Genomic DNA, 23092 nt, shown 5'->3' with positions numbered 1-23092 from the left:
TGATTTATGCATTTTTGGATGCAGGAATACCTCAAAAGTGATGCCGTTTGTATTCTCCACTGTATCAGGAAGAATGTGATGTAAACTGTTTTCGCATCTGGTGATGTTAACTTTGTCATTTGGCTAAGGTGGCGCCTGCCAGCCTCCTCCACTGTAAAGTTAATTGGTACGTGTTTTGTACTTACGAGTTAAGAAGTAATATTTTGAGACTCCTATTGTAGGGCAGAGCTTTCTCTTCTCTCCATGAATTTGTTTATGTATGTATGTATATCAGTGGGGAAATATACATATGGATTCCTATTTGATTCAGGGGTTCAAAATCCATTCTGATGTCTAAATCCATTCGACGTGGCTCTTCTGTCCAACCTACTTCCTTATTTTCTGGGGTAGGATATTGTAGGCTCTCCTTGTATTTTCCCTGCCCTAGCCTTGGACTCAACCATTTCTCCAAGAAGACTTTATTCCTTTTACTGAAAATCATATAAAGACTAAGTTCTGGGTCTAGGTGTGCCCATTGGTACTGGGGTGTTCTTGTTGCTAAGCCTTCAAACAAGACAGAGCTGGGAACGATCCGCATGCACGCACACACATCTATGTATCTGTCCACGTGTGTGCGTGCATTCCATCTCTCTATATACAGTAAAACCCACGCATTCACATTGATACCTCTCATTCCAGTCCACCTCAGAGTTACTCTCATCCTCTCCTTTCCCCTTTCTGTATTTCGTATTTCCCTTCACTGATAGAGAAACCCGACTCTCAGCACACTTAGTGAATTTTTTTATTTGCACATCCCCCTCTGGTGTGTAACCAAACTCCTGGGCCTGTGGGGTGAAAGCTATCCCCAGAGGTGTCCCTGCCCCATCCATTCTCATCCTGGTGCTAAAGGCCCTGGTAGAAATCTCAGTCCCCATGAAGAGGAAAAGAAAAAGAGAGGGACAGAGGGAAGGAGGAGGAAAGACCAGTTAGAAAGCTTGGCTGTGGACTAGTCTCCCTTCCTCATTCCCCCTCTCAAACAAGATGGGCAAGGAAAGCTCTGCCTGGATTAAGGGGAAGGGGAGGAGAGCCATATTCATTTACTCTGAAACAATGGTCTAGGAGATCATCCAGCAGTTTCATTATAGCTCCTTTCAAATGAATGATTTTGAATATGAGTATTTAAAAAGACAGCTTTTTCCGCTTTATTACAGAACTGATACATATACATTATTGAACATTAAAAAATACAAAGAAGACATTTTAAAAATACAATTACCAAACATTTTCCCATCCAAAGATAATCACTTAGCTTTTTGGTGTATCCTTCTCCCCACCACCCAACTCTTTTAGTTTGCAAAATTTCAAACCCACAGCAAAACTGCATTGATAATACAATGAACATCTGTTGACCAGTCACCTAGAGTCACCAAGTGTTGTCATTTTGCTACATTTGACTTGTCTCTTTCTTTCTTTATATTCATATGTTTTATATTTTTCCACTTAGTCACTGGAAATTCTGTGGCAGACACTGTGGTAATTAATATCTAAAAACTTCAGTATGTTTGCTAAGAACAAGAATGTTCTCCTACATAGCCACAGTACAAATGTCTCACTCTGAAAATGAAGCCAGGCACAGTGGCTCACGCCTGTACACCCAGCATTTTGGGAGGCCCAGGTGGGAGGATTGCTTGAGTGCAGGAGTTTGAGACCAGCCTGGATAACAAAGTGAGACCCCGTCTCTATAACACATTTAAAATTAGCTGGGCATGGTGTTGTGTGCTGAGGTGGGAGGATCACTTGGGCCCAGGAGGTTGAGGCTGCACTCCAGCCTGGCCGACAGAGAGACTGTCTTGGGGGTAGGGGGTGAAGAACACTTCTCCAATGATATCCTGTTCCTGTTTCATTTTCCACAATTGTCATTGTCAAACTAATAATGGCCTTGGTCCCATCATTGATGATGTTAAATTTAATCACTTGGATGATCTGGTAGATGTCTCCATTGAAAAGGTAACTTTTCCCCTTTCAAACTTATAAGTAGTGCATAAGGTTACTGCTTTGAGACTGCAAATATCCTGTTCTCCAAAAGACTCTCACCAATAATTAGATTTCACCTCCAAAAGAAACCTTCCTGTTTCTTCTTTTTAAAAAGAAATTTGAGTATCAGCATGAACTCATGGATTATGTTTTTATTCAGTGTGTTATAATCTCTCCTGTTATTATTCATCCTGATGTTCAAGTTGTCCCACAATTGGTCAGTGAGGCCCCTTCGGCCTGGCTCCTCTACCCTTTTGCCATGTTGCCGTCACGTTTTGAGAGCTTATTTTACTTTACTACACACAATGCTCCAGACTCACCTTGAAATTTTTGCCCCAGCCCCAGAAGCAGCTGTTCCTCCAACTTCATTTTAATGGGAAATGATATTTAAAACTAGGATCTGAGCCTTACTTAGGTGAACTCGTTGCTTACGAAGTGTTATTGCATCCTGACCTTTTTAGAGCTAGCAAACATATACAAAAAATATAAAACTATACAAATTAACGGATCCCTCTAGTGCAGTCACCAAAGTTTTCTCCCTTCTTTCTTCCACGCTGGCTTCTTTCCCACCGCCCACCGTGAGCGCCCCAGCTCTCAGCGACGTGGATATATTTGTACTCATTCGCTCAGCCCCACAATCCACAAATGAGCTTTGGACTTGTCTCCTTTCCTTGAAGAAAATCGCATTACACGTACACATCTACGTAGGCAAAGGTCCCTCTCTTTGTCCCCCTCGCTGACGTTCTGGCTAGTGCACCTGCTCCCTTCAGACGGAGCAGGAGAGCAAAGCGCTGGCCTGGGATCCAGGGAGCCTCCCGGGGCCAGTCCTGCGGCCACGAGGGCGCCTCACCACCAGTCCAGGGCGGGGTCCGCGGGCTCATAGGGCTGTACCCAGGTGTCACTGTCGTTCTCTTCGGGGACGCACGTCCCTCTAACTGGCAGCGGGCAGATGGTCAGCGGATCCGGATGTTCGCCGCCGTCGGGGGCCCTGGGCCTGAAGTACGCACAGAGCGCGCCCGAGAAGGTGTCGTGGAAGGTGAAGATGTGGGAGCCGTCGGACACGTTGAAGAAGGACAGCTTTCCGGCCTCGAAGTCCAGGAAGACGCCCAGGCGCCGCGGGGGCACGCGCAGGGTGAGCGCGACGCGGTGCGGGGCCAGGACGAAGTACTCGCAGCCGTTCCACAGCCCCAGCACCCAGTAGCCGGCCCCCGGGCTCAGGCGCACAGGCCCCGCGCGCGGCACCGCGGCCAGGCAGGCGCCCAGGAACCAGCGGCTGCGGCGGCCCACGTGCACCTCCCAGTAGTGGCGGCCCGCGGAGAACCGCTCCAGGCTCAGCACGCACGTCTGCTCCGAGAACCGCTGCGGGTGGCGGGGCGCCGGGCCTGGCGGCGCCCCGCGGGAAGACACGCTCTTGCCATCCTCCGACACTTCCAGGCTGGGGTGCGCTGAGGCCGGGTCCAGAGTCACATCCACTGCGCAGAGCCACAGCGTTAGTGCCCGCCCAGGACGCTCTGGGCCCCGTCCGTGTCTTCCCCAAGACGGACAAACCTCTAGTTTCTCTTGGTGGAATAATCAATGAAATGAACCCCTTACCCCGACCCTCACCCTGCAAACCCCCTCCCTAGGACGGAATTGGCATGTGTAAGTCACTCCTGAGTGTTTGATGTGACGAGGAGTCCTGTCCTTTCCTGAACTGGAAGGTCCCTGAATTCCATACCAGAGACAGCAAAGGAAGTAGGTTGGCGGGGAGGGAGCCATGTCACGGTCAAGGGGAAGGACCTATGGGCTGGTTCTAGTTCCTGCTGGCGGCACCACCCGGTGTGACCTTGGCATAATCAGGAGAGCGCTGAGCGTCGTTTTACAGAAATTTTTGGATTTTTTTTTTTTTTACATACAGTCATTCAGAAAAGTTTTTAAAAGGATTTTAAAAGGACCTTTGAGATCATCTAGTCCAGTGCCCCACATTTCAACACCCCATCCCATTTGACAGATAGGAACCTAGGGGACCCCTTCGTCAGAGGATCTGGGAGGTTCCTTATACAGACTCTGCACTCTCGTCTGCAAAGAGCCCCAAGCCAGATGGAAACAAAACTAGTGTAACCCCGAGGAGCGATGTGTTTGGGAGCTCACGTGTGCATGTGTGTGCATACACATGCAGGCATATGTGTCGTGTGGCGTGTTTGCAAGTGTGCGTGTGTGTCTGTGTGTGCAGGCCCCATACTTGGCTCCTATAAAGCCCTGTCCTCTAATCTCAGATCTCTCCACCTCCCTTCTGTTTAAGATCCGGCCGAACCAAAACAAATCAGTTTCCTGGCTTCAGTTACCTGCATATTTTTGGGCTGCTCTCCACTCTGAAACCAAACAGAGAAAGGGAAAAAAGCTCAGAAATCTCAGTCAGTAACTCTGGAACCTTAACGAAGTCTCCAGATGCACGAGGCATGCATGCAGATCGAATGACCCCATTCCCACCAATGACAACTGGTTTGAATCCAGACTGGTCTTGGGGTTCACCATGTATTTTCCTGAGAAATTTTAGATTGAGTAGAGGCCTGTGTCATTGATACCAGAGCTACATGCAGGCTGAAATTCTGCTGGAAAAAGCAGGAGAGTGGAGCATGTAGGTAAAGAGACTCTATAAGCAGCCTGGATGCCCTGAGAGACAGAAGTGGAGCCTCAGCCTCTGACCGGCCAGGCTGTGCCCAGGAGGCCCAGCTGAGCCTGATAGGTCCCAAAGATACCCTCTAGATGTCCTGTCTTTTCCTGACATGCCTCCATTCTTAATGTGAATCAATCTGAGTGGATTTCTGTTGTGTTTTATCTTGTTTTGTTTTGCAACAAAGATATCACCAAGTCACAAAAGCAAAAGCAACACAAGACATTCTCAGAGCTCCAGGATGTTTACAGCAAGGCTTTGCTGCCCCGGTTTTGTGTCAGGATAACTGGTGAAGCTTTAAACACAATAGCTCTTATGTGGACTATCTCAGTTCTACAAAGATGTTGATTTTCCCTGGTTTATCTGTAAGTTCAAAGCAATCCTATGTAAAACTCCTTTTGGATTTTTTGGGGAGATTTAGAATTTATCTTAAAATTTATATTTTAAAAACATTCATTCACTTTAAAAAAGGAAGTGGAAATGGAGAAGGAAAACTTGTACTTTCAGCTACTAAAAAAGCCATAGCAGTAAAAATAATGATGTAATAGGTGGCCAATGGACAAGCTCATATAGAGATGGGAATCCAATATGCATCAAAGATGGTTCCCCACATCAGCGGCAACCCTAGAATGGTGGAGTAAATGGCCTTGGTAAGCCCAACTCACTATATGGAGAAAAATCACAGGATTCTCACCCAACACCTCATAAAATGGCAAATTTTAGAGGGATTAAAGATGCAAATATAACATAAAGATAGTAGAAAGATTTTTGTAGTTACATAAAGAAAAAAAAATAGAAGGAAGTGTAAGAGAATCTTTGCGACCTAAGTGTGAGGAAGGTCTTCTTCAACAAAACTTCAAAAACACAAACCATAAGGTAAAAGGTTGAGGGATTATGTTTTATCAAAATTAATAATTCCTTTTCAATAAGGGGAACTATGGACAAAGCTAATGGCAGATGGCACAACAGAAGAAGGAATTCACGATGTTTACCCATGAGGGATTAATATCTCTCTCTCTCTCTCACACACACACACACACACACACACACACACACACACAGAGAGAGAGAGATGTATAATATTCCTGTTAATAATAAAAGACAGCAATCCCATAAGAAAAATGGGTCAGTGATATGATGTGAGCTGGCAATATTCAGTAGAGGAAGCCCCCAGAGCCAATTAGCATATACAGAGATGCTCAATCTTCTCAGCATTCAGAGGCTGCAAACCTAAAGAACAATGAGCCATCACTTATCCCCCACTGATTGGCAAACTTAGAAAGCTGGCTCACATGAGGTGTGGGCGCATGGAATCTCACTGCATGGCTGGTGGCAGGATAATGACACTGCCTTCAGGGGATCCCACTATCCCCTTAGTGGACATACCCACCATGGGCCAGCAGCCCCCCTCCTGGTTATATACCCCAGAGAAATCTCCACACAGAGCCGTAAGGCAACACGTTTGAGACTATGCGTTCAGTGTTGTTGTGGAGTTAGAGGCAGCCTGGATACCTTCTCCAGGAGGGTGGCTGGCTAAAATGAAGCACTCTGCGGTAAGGAGGAAAAACAGACTGAATGCACACAAGTGGCAGCGATGGGTATTAAAGCATGATGATGCATGGGAAAAGCAAGGAACAGCACATAAATGTCTCTTACATGAACTAAGATGCATATGCATAAATCGATATTCACATTTTGCAAGAATATATACAAAATATATACATTAGACTGTCTGCATTATGGGTGAATAGAGGGAGGTATGCAGAGAAGTATTGACATGTACAGTGACACACTCATGCCAGAACCATGAGTCTGAGTCTTGGAGGACGGGCACCAGGAGTCGAGGTAACTCTGATATATAACCAGGATTGGAACTAGTGGTTTGCAGTACACTTAGTCCTCAGGACAGAGTATAACCTCTACCCCGTGACACAGATGAACACATGCTGTGTGAGGCTGCGGAATGCAACCAGAATGAAGCCCGATTGGTTAGTCAGGGTGAGTTGGACTGGGGTGCTCAGATATAAATGAGGAAGAGTCAGAGAGAGACGGGTTCCACTCACCAGCCTGGCCTTCATCCCGTCTCCAGTCTGAAGCAACCACAGGAAAACAGGAAATTAGCACATTAGGACCCCAAGCTTCCCTGCTCACACATCACATCTTGCACCCACCCCGTCCCCTCCCCTCCCCTCTCTCCTGCCACCCACATAGCCAGCAGGGGTCCTGCCTGGGCATCATACCTGGTTGGGAGATGAGAAGAAGATATATGAGGAATCAGATGCAAAATGATGAATGAGGAGAAATAGTTCTTTTTTCTTTTTTTTTTTTTTGAGACAGAGTCTCGCTCTGTCGCCCAGGCTGGAGTGCAGTGGTGCGATCTCGGCTCACTGCAAGCTCCACCACCCGGGTTCACGCCATTCTCCTGCCTCAGCCTCCCACGTAGCTGGGACTACAGGCGCATGCTGCCACACTGGGCTAATTTTTTGTATTTTTAGAAGAGACGGGGTTTTACAGTGTTAGCCAGGCTGGTCTCGATCTCCTGACCTCGTGATCAGCCCACCTCGGCCTCCCAAAGTGCTGGGATTACAGGCGCGAGCCACTGGGCCCGGCCCTGAGAAGAAATAGTTCTAAGAGGGGTCACTTACCAAGCTCTGTCTGAAGCTTTTCTGCAAGCAGAACACACAAAGAAAACATCAGCCTGCAGATGGGTGGAACCATCTTCCCAAGACAGGCCACTGGGAAGAGCTTCCTTAGTCTTAAGCCATTGCTAATCACAGCTTCATTTTTTTTTTTTTTTTCACAGCTTCATCTTTGCCCCTTCATTGCCCTCAAAAAGAGGCTCATCTGCAGGACCCTTATGCCTCATCCTGTCTTAGCTCAAAGGTGGAAATCTGCACACAGCCTAGAAGGGGAACCAGATCTTAGTACTGACATGCCTCTTCCCAGGGTTCAGGTTGTTCCTTCTGCCTGAAATCACAAGCTTCCTGGGGCGGAGCTCCCGCAGAAGTGCAGGCACTGAGCGCAGCCTATGTGAGCCTCAGGGTCACTCACTGGGTGCGTTATTTGAAGGACTGGAAGGACATCACACCCAATTATTTCCCCTGACCAAATACCAAGGACTCCAACATTTTGCTACTAAAAATGCATTCCTTTGATCTGTCCACCCAATGTCAAGCTCTTTCAAAAGTAAATGCTCCTGGGAGAGGCATTCATGCTATAGGGTTATGACTTACAATTCAGACTATAGTGTTAATGACTTATTAGGGCTGTTTTTTTTTTCATTCCCCTTGAAGGGCTAGGTAGACTGCCAGACAAGCTTCCCCAACCTTACAGTTTCAGCTGAATTGCCCCCCAACCCCAACACCATGATGGCCTTTTCCTCCATTCCCCCTCCCTTGGGCTCACTCTCTCTTCCTCTCTACAGAGACACATCCCACGGTTTCACGTCTCTGAGTCCCTCTGGGGAGAAAAGTGAATCTGAGAAATTATTTCCATTTTGGTGCAAATTTAAGGTGCCACCCTTCCTAGTGCCATTTGCATTAAAAAGAGAAGGACATTTTAAGAAGATGAACCAGAGACAGTAAACGTTTTATGATGAATTTTAACTGAATTGTCTAATTTGCAGGGGAGGAGCTGGCAGGGTCTGTCCAGAGGGTCTCAAGCAGCTGCACAGTGGCAGGCAGCCATCCTTTCAGCTCCTTAGCAAGTGAAGAGGTGGAGGCTCACAGGGATGGTTTAGAATTAGATAGTTGCCAGCCGCTGTCCAAAGGGAGCCCCTCCTCCCACTGCACAGGCACAGGGGTCCACCCCACCGGCTGACAGGCAGCACTGTGGCCCCGCACCCAGAACTTACCCAGCTCTGCAGTGAGTTTCTCTAGAGATTAAAAAAAAAAAAAAAAAAAAAGAAGAAGAAGAAAAGGGGAAAGACTCTCAGGTTGGGGAATGAGGCAGACAGAACAGGTGGGTGAACACTGAGGCCTCATCTCCGATGCGGCACTCCCACCCGCGGTGGTCTGCGGGCCCAGGCTGCGCTGGACAGTGAGGCTCCAGGCAGGGGATGGGGAAGTGTGCACCCGTGGCTCCCCTTCTGCATAGGAGGGTGACCCAGCGCCCTCCCTCCTGCTAGTGTGAAAATCAATGTCGGAGCCTTCCAAATTTATTACGCTCAGTGGACACTGCCTCACGTAACTCGGCTGTTTCCTCTGGTGCCTGACCGCTGCTTCCTGACCCTGTGTTGAGATGTTGCGCATCAGCCTGACTCCCTGTGCTTTATGAAAACCTGGACGAAGTGACGCTGGCAGCAGAGACCCTGGTCACTGTTCCCTCTGTACAGTGTAATGTTCAGCAAGCTCCGAGGGTGTAATCAATAGTAGCCAATCAACCCTGACATCTGTATAACTAGCCTCTGTGGAAAATGCAACTGTGCAGCACCTCCGCTTTTGTCCACATGAACCATCTTCCCTTTTCCCCCACCGGGGTCACTGATCACCGCTCCCGGGTGGCCGCCCTGACACCCTGCGCTGGAATAGACCCACAGCCTTTGGATTACGGCGGGTTGGCACTTAGGGAGGTGGGTGCAGAACGCCCTGTCCCCGCTCACCTTGTCTCTTCTCCGCCTGCTTCTTCAGCTTTTCTGGAGAACGGGAGGGGAGAGGGCTGAGTGTGCGCCCCCTGCCCCTTCCAGGCCCCCTTCCCGCGCTGCGTCCTGGGAGGAGGCGCCTCATGGCCCCGGGGTCCAGGACCGGCCGGGAGCCCCTCCCCGCCCCACTGCTCCCGGGCACAGCCCGCTCAGGCGGCCCCGCGCCGGTACCTTGGCATCTCCGCTGCTTCTGCAGGAAGCGCAGGGCCAGCGCCGCGAGGACCAACAGCAGCGGCGGCAGCGCCGCCAGGGTCGCGACGAAAGCGCTCTTCCACGGAGAGGCTCCGGGTAAAAACACGTCTGGAAAACACCCCACAGGGGCTGTCTCGATCTAGGCGCCACTGAACACCGAGAGACAAGACCGGCCTGCCCGCCGCGTGCCGGAAAACCCCCCGAGGGACCGTCGCCGGGGGCGAAGCTGCCGGGCCCACCGCAGCCGTCTGTGAAACGGGCGTGGAGCGGCCGCCCCGCGCGCTCAGGTGGGAGCCGGGGCCCCGCGCGCTCAGGTGGGAGCCGGGGCCCCGCGCGCTCAGGTGGGAGCCGGGGCCCCGCGCGCTCAGGTGGGAGCCGGGGCCCCGCGCGCTCAGGTGGGAGCCGGGGCCCCGCGCGCTCAGGTGGGAGCCGGGGCCCCGCGCGCTCAGGTGGGAGCCGGGGCCCCGCGGGCCGGAGCGCGCTCAGCGCGGGGGGCTGGGGGAGCTGCCGGGTGTGCGGGAGGGAACCGCGCCCCAGCCCCGCTCTCGGCTTCTGCGGCCACAGCGCTGCCCTCGCTCCGCGTCTTCCCGCTCTTGCCCCGCGTCCGAAGGCGGGAGGGTCCCGGGAGCTTGGCTGGCGGCGGATGTCCGGGGAGCTCCTGCTCGGCACCCGCGCTGTCTAGTCCCCAAGACGTCTCCTCGCTTGTTTGCGACATGCGGCTTCTACCTCGGTTCTTCCACGCTTTTGGAAGAAGTGAGAACGAAACCACGTGCGCGCGGCCTCGCAGCTCCCACGTCCCTCCCGGCTCCCCAGGGAGGACCCGCCCGCAGGCCGACGTGGCACCAGCCGGCGCAGGGACGCGCAGAACCCACTGGCCCTTCACAAACCCTGTGGCAGTTTAATAGAGTAACTTTCTGTCTGTGTCATCTAATTAGAAAATGGTGCTTTTATCTCAGATCTTTAAAAAATATTCTTTTTATTGTAGGAAAATATACGTAACAACCTTTCCCATCTTAACCATTTTTAAGTGTACAGTTCAGGGGCGTTAAGTGCATTCACCATGTCGTGCAACCATCACCACCGCCCATCTCCGGAAGTTTCTTCATCTTTCAAAACTGAAACTCTGTACTTATTAAACAGTAATTCCTCTTCCCACGCCCAAGCCCCTGGCGCCCTCCGTATACTCTCCATCCCTGTGGATTTGACTCCTCTAGGTAATCCCACATCAGTGGAATCAGATGGCATTTGTTCTGTGTGTCTGGCTTATAAGTGACATCAGTGGACTGTGGTTTTTAATTTTGTTTTTCTAGCAGTGCACATTTTTATTGTATGGTACAAAAACACTGGGTCACAATGGATTGGTCCTCACAACAGATGGTGTGTGAAGCAATGGCCTGGGGTCAAGGGCAAGGGCTCAGGGCCGTCTGTCTCTCTGACCTGTGACCCTCCCCCTCGACCCTCTGGCCTCCTCGCTCTTCTGCCAGCAGCCGGCAGGTTTCCCTCTCGGGCCCCTGGCTTTGCCCTTCCCGCCACCAGAATGCCTTCCCAAAGGTATCCATGTAAATCATGCCCTCTGTAAAGGGGTCCGTGCATGCAAACATTTACCCATCTAAAAATTTATATATAAACTTGTTTCATAATAAATATCAATAATATAAATTAAGATTTATATTAAAAGCTAAAAAGAAAATATTGGGTTTTTCCTGGTGCAAAAAGAGAGACTCTTTCCTCTTCCCCTCTCTTAGTTCATTTTCCTTAGAAAATGTATCAATTATTTCTTTACAACCCAAGAATGTTTTTCTTAAGGGCCACTTGTTTGAAATGTAAACATAAAAGAGAGAGCACTGCCGTGGAGATCCCTGTCTCCTGGGAGTTTAGCTTAGCTGCGTGGCTCCAAGTTGTAATTACAGGCTTGCCGTAGACATATCACATGCTTGATTTTTCCTTTGGTTAAAGACAGTTGGCTCACACAGATAGCCATCCCAATTCCCAGGGGATTTAGAACTGCTGTGGTAAGTGGTGTTGCCAGGTCCTCCTACTTGCAGACAAGTTATCATTTATCTTGAGAACATGTGTGCATTGGCTTGTATCTGAACGACTATATCAAAGGGGGAGATTTTTTTTCTGTTACAATAAAATAGCTTTTGATTTGGACTTGTGTGAAAAATGGCCCGTATGTTGGGTTTGTCCTCAAAATGTAAAACAATTAGAACCATGAACATGAAACCCTTCAGTGACTGCCTCATAATAAGACTTTAATAATGACCTTGCCTTCAGCTCACTGCCTACACACCCACTTCCCGGACGTGCCTTTTGCAATCTGTGGACATGCCCCACTACAGCACCTACCACCTTCTTCTTCTTCTTTTTTTTTTTTTTTTTTTGAGACAGAGTCTCACTCTGTCACCCAGGCTGGAGTGCAGATCTCGGCTCACTGCAACCTCTGCCCCCCAGTTCAAGCGATTCTCCTGCCTCAGCCTCCTGAGTAGCTGGGATTACAGGTGTCTGTCACTATGCCGGGCTAATTTTTGTATTTTTAGTAGAGATGGGGTTTCACCATCCTGGCCAGGCTGGTCTTGAACTCCTGACCTCGTGATCTACTTGCCTTGGCCTCCCAAAGTGCTGGGATTACAGGCGTGAGCCACTGCACCCAACTGCACCTACCACCTTCTAACATGATGTGACAGGATGCACTTCTTTTGCTTATTGTCTGTATCCCCCACTGGCATGGGGACCTGAGGGTAGGGACTGGGGTCATGTTGTGGAAACTCAATACATGCTGTTTAGGAGACAGCATTACGAATCTATTGGCTCCCATGATGCCTCTGATGAGCAGAGTTGATGGGTTTTAGTGTTATGGCCTTAGGCACAGAAAGGCGGGCTCTCTGGGGCCTCTCTCACCGACTGTTTGGGTTCTCAGTAGTGTTCTTAGTGTGTTCCTAATATCCAAGTTGCTGACTTTTCAGGTGTCAAGGCCAACACACCCTATACGCAGACAGGCACAGTACCATTATGTCTTTATAGACTGCCTTTGGGCCAATGTGTCTGTAGACATGAGGACTAGGAAGATGGGTGTGAGCTAACAACCACTGACCTGCTATCTGGACCACGAACTCTTTCTTCTGGCTCAAGAGGAGATTCTGGATGGAGAGGGACACGTTGCTGAGGGCTCCCTCTCGGACAACCACAGATGTTTCCAGACTGAACAGGCCCTGGGCATCCCAGACGATGGCTTCAAACTCTGGAGGCAGGCACTGTCCCTGGTGGTCTCTCCACTGAACCTTAGGCTTGGGGTACCAGCCACTGGATCTGAGCCTCAGCTGAATGCCTCCTTCCTTGAAGCCCTCAAGGGAGAGGTGAGGGTCTGAGCCCAGCCCTGGCAGAGGCAGGAGGAGTGGGAAAGATCAGGCTTCTTCTGAGAAATCACGCATAAAGTTCATGCCACTGTTCACCATTTGTAGTCACCATAAAGCATCATGAAGTGTGACTGCTATTAAGACGTGTGTGGGCTTGACGCTCCCCACCCATGGACGGGAAATGACAGTCTAAATCAGTGGTAGCATGTGGGGACAGTAATACCCCCGAGGGACATTTGGAAATGTGAAGGGGGTCATTGGGTGGGGAAGGGCTCCTGGCATTTAATCATGTTAGGCAAGGGACAGTTTCCCTAGAATGAAGAATAGCAGCACCCTAAATTCTAATAATTAGAGCTGTGACTCTTCTCCTTCTCTTGAATTCCCCCAGAGCTCTAGTGCCTGCATTATACACACTCCTTTATCTCTCCATCCTTGTGGAACTAGCATTATATTTTGAGTATGCAAAACATTAATGTGATTTAAATGCCAGTGCTGTATAGAAATGTATATCAGGAAAAAAGCTTCATCCTTTCCATGTCATCACACCTCACCCTCAGTAACCAATCTCATCAATTTCTAGTTTATCCTTCCTATGTTCCCTTTCGCAATGTTTCTCCTTCTTTCTTACAATGCAAGTGTATATTATTGAACTTTGCATTTTACTTTTCTCTCTTAACAATACTAGAAATCATTCTGCATCCATTCAGAGACCACCTCATCATTGTTTCAGATGCATAATATAGATTATTACTCCATTGGGTAGATAGAGCATACTCAGCTGTTATGCTTGGACATTTAGGTGGTTTCCACTATTTTGCAATTGTTTTTAAAAAGCTTTACAAAGATTAAACTCATACATATGCTTTTTTCATATTGGCGGTATCAGAGGTAGAGTAAGTTCCTGGAGGTGGGATTGCTGTGTCAGAGGGTAGACACACAGCTAGTCCTCTTAAGTATTACCAAATTCCCCTGTCCTGGAGCTTTCCGACTTTGAATTCCACTAACGTAGTACAAGACAGCTTGCTTCTCCATAGCTCCATCAACAGTATGTGGAAGAGCTTTTGAAATTTTGCTAGTCTGACAGTTAAAAAAAAAAATTGCATTTTGACATAGCTTTGATTTGCCTTTCTCTCACTATGAGTAATTTTGTTACTCATAATATATTATATATAATATACATTTTATATTTAATGTATTTATATATCATATATATGATATATAAATATATAATATATAACATTTATATATATATATATAATCATATATATATATATATATATCTTTCAAGACAGAGTTTTTGCCCAGGCTGGAGTGCAGTGGCAAGCCAAGCTCACTGCAGCCAGATCCTTCCACCTCACCCCCCTGAGTAGGTGGGACTACAGGCACGCACCACCACACCTGGCTAAGAGATGGGGTCTCCCTATGTTGCCTGGGCTGGTCTCGAACTCTGGGGCTCAAGTGATCTGCTTGCCTCGGTCTACCAAAGTGCTGGGATTACAGACTTGAGCCACTGTACTCGGCCCTTTTAATATGTTTAAGGGCTATTTGTGTATTTTTTGGTGAACTGTTTGTTTTGTTTGTTCATTTGAGAATGGACCTATTCATCAGCTTTTATGTTTTTTTAAAATCACCAACATTCTTCCATTCTCTGTGAGTCCACTTCTACTCAGGCAAAGCACCTGGATCTCCCTCTCCCCTGTGGGGCCTTAGGTCAGTCCACGCACCTGCTACCTCCAGTTCCCAGAGAGCTTCGCCAGAGAAGTTGTCGGAGAGGAAGCGGCAGCCATATATGCCCTTGTCGGAGGGGACAATGCTGTGAAGCTGCAGGACCACGCTGCCATAGGCAATGTCGTCCTTGACCAACTTGGTCCTGTTCCGGAACGCCTGCATCTGCCTGTCAGGGAGTTCCTGCTGCTCCTGGTACAGGTGCACCACATCTGAGGTGTGGCTCCGGAACCAGCGGATCTCCATTTGCTGGGCATCCAGGTGTGGCCATAGGTGGCATGTGAACTCCACCTCCTCCCCGACGAGGGCCAGGATGGTATACTCAGGGCCTAGCACCTTGACCTCTAGAATGACAAGTCAGAACAGGCAAAAGCAACCCTCATCCAATTAAAAAAAAAAGCTATCACACCCCTTTATAGCTGAGGAATCTGCAGCAAACCATGCAAACAAGAAAGGCAAGATACTCTACAGGACAACTGGCCTGGATCCTTGAACAAGTAATTTTTATGAAAAAATGTGAGTGCACGATTAAACAAATACACAGGTGACATCACAACCAGATTTGTGGTGCTGAGCTGGTAACTGGTTTCATCCAACCAGGTACAAATGTTATTTTGGGGACAATTATGTAAATATGACCAAGGCATTAAGTGAAATGGAATCTTTGATCAAAAAAGCAAGTTTCAAAATAATCTGTATAATATTATCTTAAGTTAAAAACATATGTATTTGCATAAATGTGCAGAGAAAAATATCTGAAAGGAGACACCAAATTGCTGATGGTGATAATTTCTGCATGATGAGAATAGATATTTTCTTATTTTTGCTTGTCTGATTTTCCAAGTTTAAAAAATAATTCACATGTACAGCTTCTACAAAGGGTATCAAAAATCATCTATGAGGGCTCCCTGCTCCACACATTTTCTTATCAAAAGGCCAACCAAATCCTTCCTTTGAGACTTATTTGTTGGGACCTTTCATTTGATCACCCTCCTCTTTGAGGGCTTCTTCATGGGGCCTCTCTTCTCCCTTTGGTCTGGTCTGTTGTCTGCAGTTCCCATGAGAGTTGCTGTTCCTGCGCAGTTCTTCCGCACGCACGGTTCCCTGCCACCCCACAGGCACTCACTCTTCTCTCTGGCCTCTGTACCTCTCCTCTCCTTTCTTTCCAAGTTCAGCTAAAACTCCATCCTGAAGCGCTCCTGTCATGGACCCCCTCTGTCCTGCACTTGGCCCACAGGAAATGGAGGGACCTTCCTTTGTTCACACTATTTGAGGCGCCTCATTGCCCGCTGGGTGAGTATCCAATACCCTTCCTACAAGTTTCCCTCTCCAGGTTCTCGCCGGCTGTCTCTCTCCACACACCGATGTCTGACTGTTTCTCTGGGCACACCCTACCTCAGCTAATCCCCTACCTGTCATCTTCCTGGAGAATGTGCATCCTGTAAGCCTCTGCTCCAACTATATTCCCACTCTACAGCTCTCCTCAGCTTTCCGGGAACAAATCATTGCTCTTAGCTGTGCTCCCAAAGTCTTTGGACACAATTCTCTCTCTCTCCCTCCCTCTCTCTCGCTCTCTCTCTCTCTCCCTCCCTCTCTCTCCCTCTGTCTCTCTCTTTCTCTCAGCCATGGTCACATAAATGGACAGCCATTTATGCCACTTCCACACCTCTCCCTTGACTACGGACTGCTGAAGACCTGGGCTATGTTGCAGTCACCTTGGTATTCCTGGTTTCCAGCCCAGGAAATTAGGAAAGTACCTTGGAATTATTAGTTTACACCCTCTGTTGGCTACATCTTTCATGAGAGAAGCTTTGCAAGGGGTAAAGTTAAAAACGTATATCAATGGGTTCAGCACAAACACAGGCCAGTGAGTTTCCTGGCACCGTCTTGCTCTGCTCCCTGCTATGCCTGTGGATTTCGGAGTGCTGGGAAGTGTGCAGGAGGTGTTGTGGGCTGGAGAGATGGTGGAGGAACATTGAGGGCTGGAGAGATGGTGGAGGAACACTACAGGCTAGGGAGACGGTGGAGGAGGTGTTGGGGGCTAGGGAGATGGTGGAGGAACACTACAGGCTGGGTAATGCTCTATGCCTGTGGATTTTGGAGTGCTGGGAAATGTGCAGGAGGTGTTGGGGTCTGGGGAGATGGTGGAGGAACACTACAGGCTGGGGAGATGGTGGAGGAGGTGTTGAGAGCTGGAGAGATGGTGGAGGAACACTACAGGCTGGGGAGATGGTAGAGGAACATTGGGGGCTGGGGAGATGGTGGAGGAACACTACAGGCTGGGGAGATGGTAGAGGAGGTATTGCGGGCTGGGGAGATGGTGGAGGAACACTACAGGCTGGGGAGATGGTGGAGGAGGTGTTGAGGGCTGGGGAGATGGTGGAGGAACACTACAGGCTGGGGAGATGGTGGAGGAACATTGGGGGCTGGGGAGATGGTGGAGGAACATCACTACAGGCTGGGTAATGCTCGGGGTAGTGGCTCTTTAACAACTAGGATGGAAGTCTTTTTTGTATTTTAGCATCTGGCACACCCTGGTACTGTGCTAAGATCGTAGCCCTGGGGAGCACCTGGCAGGAGGGGTGGTGTTCACGTCCTGGCCAGCTGGGCTGCAGATCAGACACAATACCTGAGCTCAGCTCCCCAGGCTGAAGGAGGAGAAGGTGCATGAGGAAGACAAGACTGCTGGTCAGAGATACTGGCTTCAAGGAGTCCAGGGAGACTGGGAGATCCACCATCTCTCGTCAGCAGTGGGGGCCACCTGGAGAGGGACAAAGGGATGCTGGAGCGATGTGCAAAGGTGGAGGGAGCTGGAACTCACTCCATCAGACCTGAAGTCTGTTGTGGCGTCAGTTATTTTTGTCTAGTTCTCAAATTCCTTACAAGCCTCAGTGCTTGGCTTCTTCCATGGCCGGAGGGGAGAGCTGCTTCTAATTTTCCCAGGGGACACTGTTAATGGCATCCGTGGCCTTGCCCAGGTTCACAGAGCTGCAAGGGGACGAGGCTGAAGGATGCCACAGGAAGCAGCTTCTGTGCTGCTTATTGTTTAGAGCCAGGAATAGAGCCACACAATGTGTGGGGGCTCAGCGCCCCCCCTTTTCTGGGCTTAGCGACTTTCCTCAAACAAAGGGCAATCTCTGAAGATCTCAGATGCATTTTCATTCTCCCTGCCTCACCACCACCAACCCAACCTTCGTCCCACTTCCCTTTGGTCTGGAACATCGAGTCCGCAAAACAGAGGAACAAACACAGAGTTCTGCTCTCTCAGAAGTGGAGTGCATGCAGGTGGCTGCCTGCCAGCCCCAGCGACATCCTAGGACACTCTCCTCCAGGCCTGGGACCTCAAGTTGTGCCTTCAGGAGGCCAGCTGGTAACTGTCTCTGTGTCGATAGCATCTTCGGGGCCACAGTGATGGAGTCATCCCATCTAGCCACCCATTCCTCATCTGCTACCCAGGAGGCCCAGACCCAGCCCAGGCAAGGGCTACCCCCTCACTCCTGATGCTCTGCTCCCTTGGGCCCCACGAATGACTCACGGCCAGAGAGTGTGCTGCTGCCAATGAGTCTCTGGAGATACACAAAACTCTCCATATTTCTCTTGCATTTAGTTCTGCAAGATTTTAGGCAGATTTTGTCATTGGCTGGACCGAAATCTCTGCCTGAACCATGGAAGAAACCAATGCCCACTCCCATGGGTTGCTGGGAGCTCTTGAAATCAAAGTCAGCACCTCCCGTCCCCTCTGCCTTCCCAACGTCCACGCACTGTATTCATCCTGGGACTGCACCCCTTGCCTTTCACTTCATCACAGTGCCCTTGTTGGTGAAGGCCACGGTGGGCTCCTCTCTCCAGCCCTCTCTGTCTCCCCGTTGGCCCCCATGGCTTGGCTTTTCTTCTGAGACCTTGGCATGGCAGGTGTTTCTGGTGTCCTGTGGCCATAGGGCACTGGCCACACTGTCAGCAACACCATCAGCAGGTGCGAAGGAAGGACTTTCAAAGCTGCTGGGCCATGCAGTGGCAGAAGGATCAGAGGAGGTGTGCAGGGTGAGTTAATGAGGTGGTAGAGGCTCCCCAGGGACCCTTAGGCTGGGAGGGACCCAGACAGGCAGGAATACAAGGGAAGAGGGGTGGCCTGTGAGGCTCATGGGCTGATGGCCCTGTCTCCTAGAGCTGAATTGAGCAGACAAACAGAGGACAGGTTGGGACAGCTCCAGGTGTGTTTCAAGAAGTTTCAAGGACAGGAGGTGGGGTCCCCCCGAAGCGGGGCCGTGTTGACACCTCTCAGTTATAGGAACACGATTCACGCAATAACCAGCATGGGCAGAGGTCTCGGGCAGGGTCCAGGCTCTGGCTGGACAGTCTGGACTCTCACCCTCTGTAGCTACTGGTGGAAGCCTCTCTGTGACAGGTGGGGAAGCCGGCAAGGAAGGGTTCCAGCAAAGGGGTCTACACTGGTCGTGCACCTTCTCACCCTCTCTTCTGTTCCCTTCTCTTTATACTTCAGTCTTTTCTTCTGGATTCTAGACACAGGTTAGAGCCCCATGACAGTAAAGCCAGGAGGGCCACGTCAGTGTCCAGCTAGTACCTTCCAAAACCAAGAGGGGCTCAGGGTGTGTTTATGCATCCATTCGGATGGGTTGGGTTCTGGGGAATTAGTCGAGGTTGTGTTAGGTTGTGACACAGGTCCGCTCATAAGGTGGTAATGGGGCACGAGACAGGTCCCATAGCTGGCCTCCTCGAAGAAGGAGCACTCACTCCAATTTCCCTGGACTGGGGCAGGCTGCCACCTCCCGGGGACAGGAGATTGGGGCAGGATGTTCCAGAACCGTGGAAGTGCCAGAGGGACCTCAGTTCTCTGTTGTGATACACCCGTCTGATTCCCATCATGGAATCTTCAGGGAAGGAGGATTGTAGACACTCACACACACACAGACATACACACACACACACAGAGACACACACACACACACACACACACACATGCTGACAGTAATAAAAACTAACATGCATTGGGCACTTCCTATCTATCAAGCATTTATCTATACCTCAGTATTATTATTATTTTTATCATTATTATTATTACTAATAGGTCCAAATTATAGATAAGGAAACGGAGGCCCAGGAGCTGAGTGACTTGCTCCTGCACACAGTGGGTGAGTGGTGGGGTGGGGTTCCACCCACTGGCTGGTTCCAGAGCCTCGCTCTGCACTTCTCGAATTCAGATTCCTCACCAGCTGCGTTGTGTATCTGGGTACACCCTTCAGTCACTCCTGTTACCCAAAACCATGACCGTCTCAGGAACCAGCTGGCCACAGACCAAACACTCACCCTAACCTGCCATCACACAGAGGCACCGAAGAAGCGACCAGCTCACACAGTGCCAGCCACAAAACCAGCCAACCAACTAAATAATGAATAAAAAATTTAAAATCCCGCTGCCAGATAAAACAACTTAAAACTGAGGTCTCCCTAAGACTTTGTCAAGAGCATCTTCTCAGCCAGGAGGAACAAGTACCTGGTCCCTTTGCTCCCAACACTCAAGGGTATCATCTTGAAAGCCTTTAGCAGAGAGAGATGGTCTGGCAACTTCCTGAAGGGAAAAGTCAGTGGCTCCTGAACAGCACCCTCCTCCCCATTTGCTGCTGCGCGTCCCCCTTTCTGACCTCACTGTCCAGTTAAGGATCCAGGGTGCTCAATCCTTACTTGAAGTGCAAATCCCCTCCTCGAAGGAAACACTTTCCACTCTCTGCTATTTTGATTACAGTGTAAATTGATTTCAGGTTCTGTTCCTGGTGAGGAGGTTTTGCGGAAGGAGTAAGGGACTGGACGCATCGGATATTTGGGGAAGATGGAAAACCCAGTGCGCTCAAGGACCACAAAGGGATCGTCCAGCTGCAGCTGAGCTCTGCTGGCGGGCACATGCTCTTCGTCCTCCCAGGAGCCTCGGGCTGCTCCCTCCGGAAGACACAGGGAGAAATAAGGGGTTCTGAGGGATGTCACTGCCTGCACCCAGCAAAAGCCCATTTCTTTCTTCTCCTTCTCTTTTTATTTGTCTTTTCTTCTTGCTCTCTCACTGCCCCCATCCCGCCCCACTCCTGTTCTCTCCTCCTGCACCTGCAATTCCTAAACAACCCTGACATTATTGTGATTTCTGGTCCCTCAGTCTTGAGTCTGTCTTTAAAGATGAGTACTTTTTGCTTTGCTACTGTTATTTTTTAGATAATTTATTGTTAAATAAATAATTTTAAAGCAAAATGCGGTGGGACAGATGTCAAAGGCAAGTTGAAAACATAATTTCTGCCAAATACTATTCTGGATTTCCTAAGATTAGGCACAAGAAAAGCGTCAAATGAAAAGGTACTTACTCAAACTAAGTCTTTTTAAAAGGTCTGTATTTGAAAGGAAAACAACTTTTCACTAAAAATATAAATCATTCTTATTACAGGAAAACCATAATTTAAGAGACTGAGAAAAAAGCTTTTTGATTCACAAATAAACAGCATCTCCCTAATACACTTAGGAATGTTTGTTTTTAATCAGTGACTCTTAAAAATCACTGCTTCCACCTGACAAACTCACGCGAATCACTACGGATTGGTGTCCTCTGAGCCACCCTGAAGCATCCCATTTTTCTCTACACATGTCCTTTTCTCCAACTTTCAGCAAAGCAAGAATGGAGAAAAAGAGGATTAGAAGGAACTTCAGTTGGTTCCCTAGTGAATAACTTAACAAAATAAAACCTGCTTTTCCATTTGTATTACATATTCACAATCTCTCACTCTTACTTACTATATTGGTGTATTTCAGATTCTGTCCACACATATAAATTATTTGCCTGAACTTAACACTACCTTCCTGACAAAGAAAGTAAATCTCCCAAGGACATCTCCGAACCTGGCGGTGTCCACAGGCCACATCCTCCCACAGGACTCCCTCACCTGCCATGGAGCTGTTGGTGTTGTCCTGAGCAATCCCGGTGTTTCCATGGCAGCAGAGCAGAACCTTGGGGATTCTCTAACACAATTTTAAGACTACATTTCACACTTAAATGACCACGTTATGAAACCTGGCAGGAAAATCCATGTTATTAATAAATGCCATGTCTCTTGCTCTCCTAAACACAAGAAGCATTTTTTGCTCTGCATGTGTCTGCGGAGACTGTGGGGTCCCAGAGTGGAAAACTTCTCTGGTAACAAAGTACAGAAATTATCCCTGAAGTATAGTCTTTGCTTTGCTACTTCTGTAAGCTGTGTAACTGGTGAATTTTGCCTGTCTCCTGTCCTCCACTCCCCAAGCTGCAAGTCCGCAGGTGTCAGTGGGGCCTTGGCCCTCTCCCACCGGCCTCCCCAACACCCCCTGCAATGCCCGTCCCCCCGGCAGACCCCAGCTAGTGCTCACTGCCTGCACTGGTTTGATTTCAATAGGTCCACAAGAGGATTTCCACCCTCTTAGTCTCTAAGGAAGATGGACTGCCCCAAGAAGGGAACCGCAATGAGGCTTGAAATCTTTTTCCTCTGGTGGGGGCAATGGGATGTATCAGGATCCTGCCTCCTGAAATGGGGCCCAGCTAAATGGGCGTGGACATCTCCTCTTGGCCACACTCGAAACAACCCATACTGCAGCCAAGCTCAGATAATAAAATGGTGCCACTAATTATACGCCCTCCCAAAGCCTCCCACCTTCATTTTCTGATTGCCGTTTCTGAAAGGTGGAGGTGTAGGCAGCTGTTGAGAATGAGCCACTTACCTGGCAGATAGCAGCAAAAGGTCTGAAATGGCAGATGAGTCCTGGTGATCTCACCTCCTCTGCAAAGGGTGATGATTGCTGTAAAGTGTCTTGGTCCCAGATGCTGATTCCCTAGACATGGACTGGCAGCTGAGCTCCAGAGGCCAGGGCACATGTGACAGAATTATTTATCCATCTTCCTAAGATATATGCTGTTTGCTCTGCCCCTGGCTATGAAAACCAAGATGGATAGAACAAAACAAGGAAGTCGTCACATCCTGTCTCGGAGAAGAATCTTGAATTCCCGTGTAAAACGCCTCTGCAGGGTCACAGGAGGGGAAAGGTATCTGAGAGCTTTGTAGAGAGCAACAGCTGCAGAGGCTCAAAGTGAGGAGAAAAGGCTCCAGCTGGGTTCAGGGTCTTTGTGCCGGTGAAGCTTGGACTCCAAGGAGGCAGGGTGGGGATGAGTCTCCACTAACTAACCAGGAGGAAGGGGCTGATGCCCAATTTTTAACCCACCATAACCTTCTCCTCAAGGCAAGGTCAGTAAGGAATAAATCCTGGGGGCATTGTTGTTAGCGCAGTCTGCAAAACCTGTTCACGTGCAACGTGGAAATGCAGGCAGGTGCTGGATTGGGATTTCTCTAGTGGAGCAGAGCTCAAAAAAGAAGCAAGCACTACCCCACCGCAGCCCACCCCATCTTATTGTAGGCCATGGTGCAACTTGGGCATTGGTGGACTGAGGCACCAGCCACCCAGCTGCAGCCCACACTGATGTCCCCTCCAGGGAAC

At 49.2% G+C, this 23092-nt stretch overlaps 1 protein-coding gene across 3 annotated transcripts; it reads right to left on the bottom strand.

Moving 5' to 3' along the window:
- Positions 1-1154: 1154 nt before the first annotated feature.
- Positions 1155-22515, bottom strand: BTNL9 (butyrophilin like 9). Of its 3 annotated transcripts, none has more exons than XM_054489618.1 (11): positions 22322-22515; positions 17208-17339; positions 14578-14922; positions 12592-12873; positions 9477-9605; positions 9267-9299; positions 8520-8540; positions 7312-7332; positions 6730-6756; positions 4338-4364; positions 1155-3485 (listed from the first exon to the last, which is right to left on the bottom strand). In XM_054489618.1, exons 2-11 carry the CDS (start codon positions 17314-17316, stop codon positions 2860-2862), a joined length of 1620 nt encoding a protein of 539 aa, XP_054345593.1. In that variant the 5' UTR covers positions 17317-17339; positions 22322-22515; the 3' UTR covers positions 1155-2859. The 3 variants fall into 3 exon arrangements, with proteins under 3 accessions (XP_054345593.1, XP_054345594.1, XP_054345595.1); XM_054489619.1 differs by lacking the exon at positions 22322-22515 and adding an exon at positions 21514-21549; XM_054489620.1 differs by lacking the exons at positions 1155-3485; positions 4338-4364 and adding exons at positions 5551-5896; positions 6090-6214.
- Positions 22516-23092: the final 577 nt, after the last annotated feature.

The sequence above is a fragment of the Pongo pygmaeus genome, chromosome 4 (genome assembly GCF_028885625.2).
Source record: "Pongo pygmaeus isolate AG05252 chromosome 4, NHGRI_mPonPyg2-v2.0_pri, whole genome shotgun sequence".
Classification (NCBI taxonomy): Eukaryota; Metazoa; Chordata; class Mammalia; order Primates; family Hominidae; genus Pongo; species Pongo pygmaeus.
This window is presented reverse-complemented; position numbering and strand designations above follow the sequence as displayed.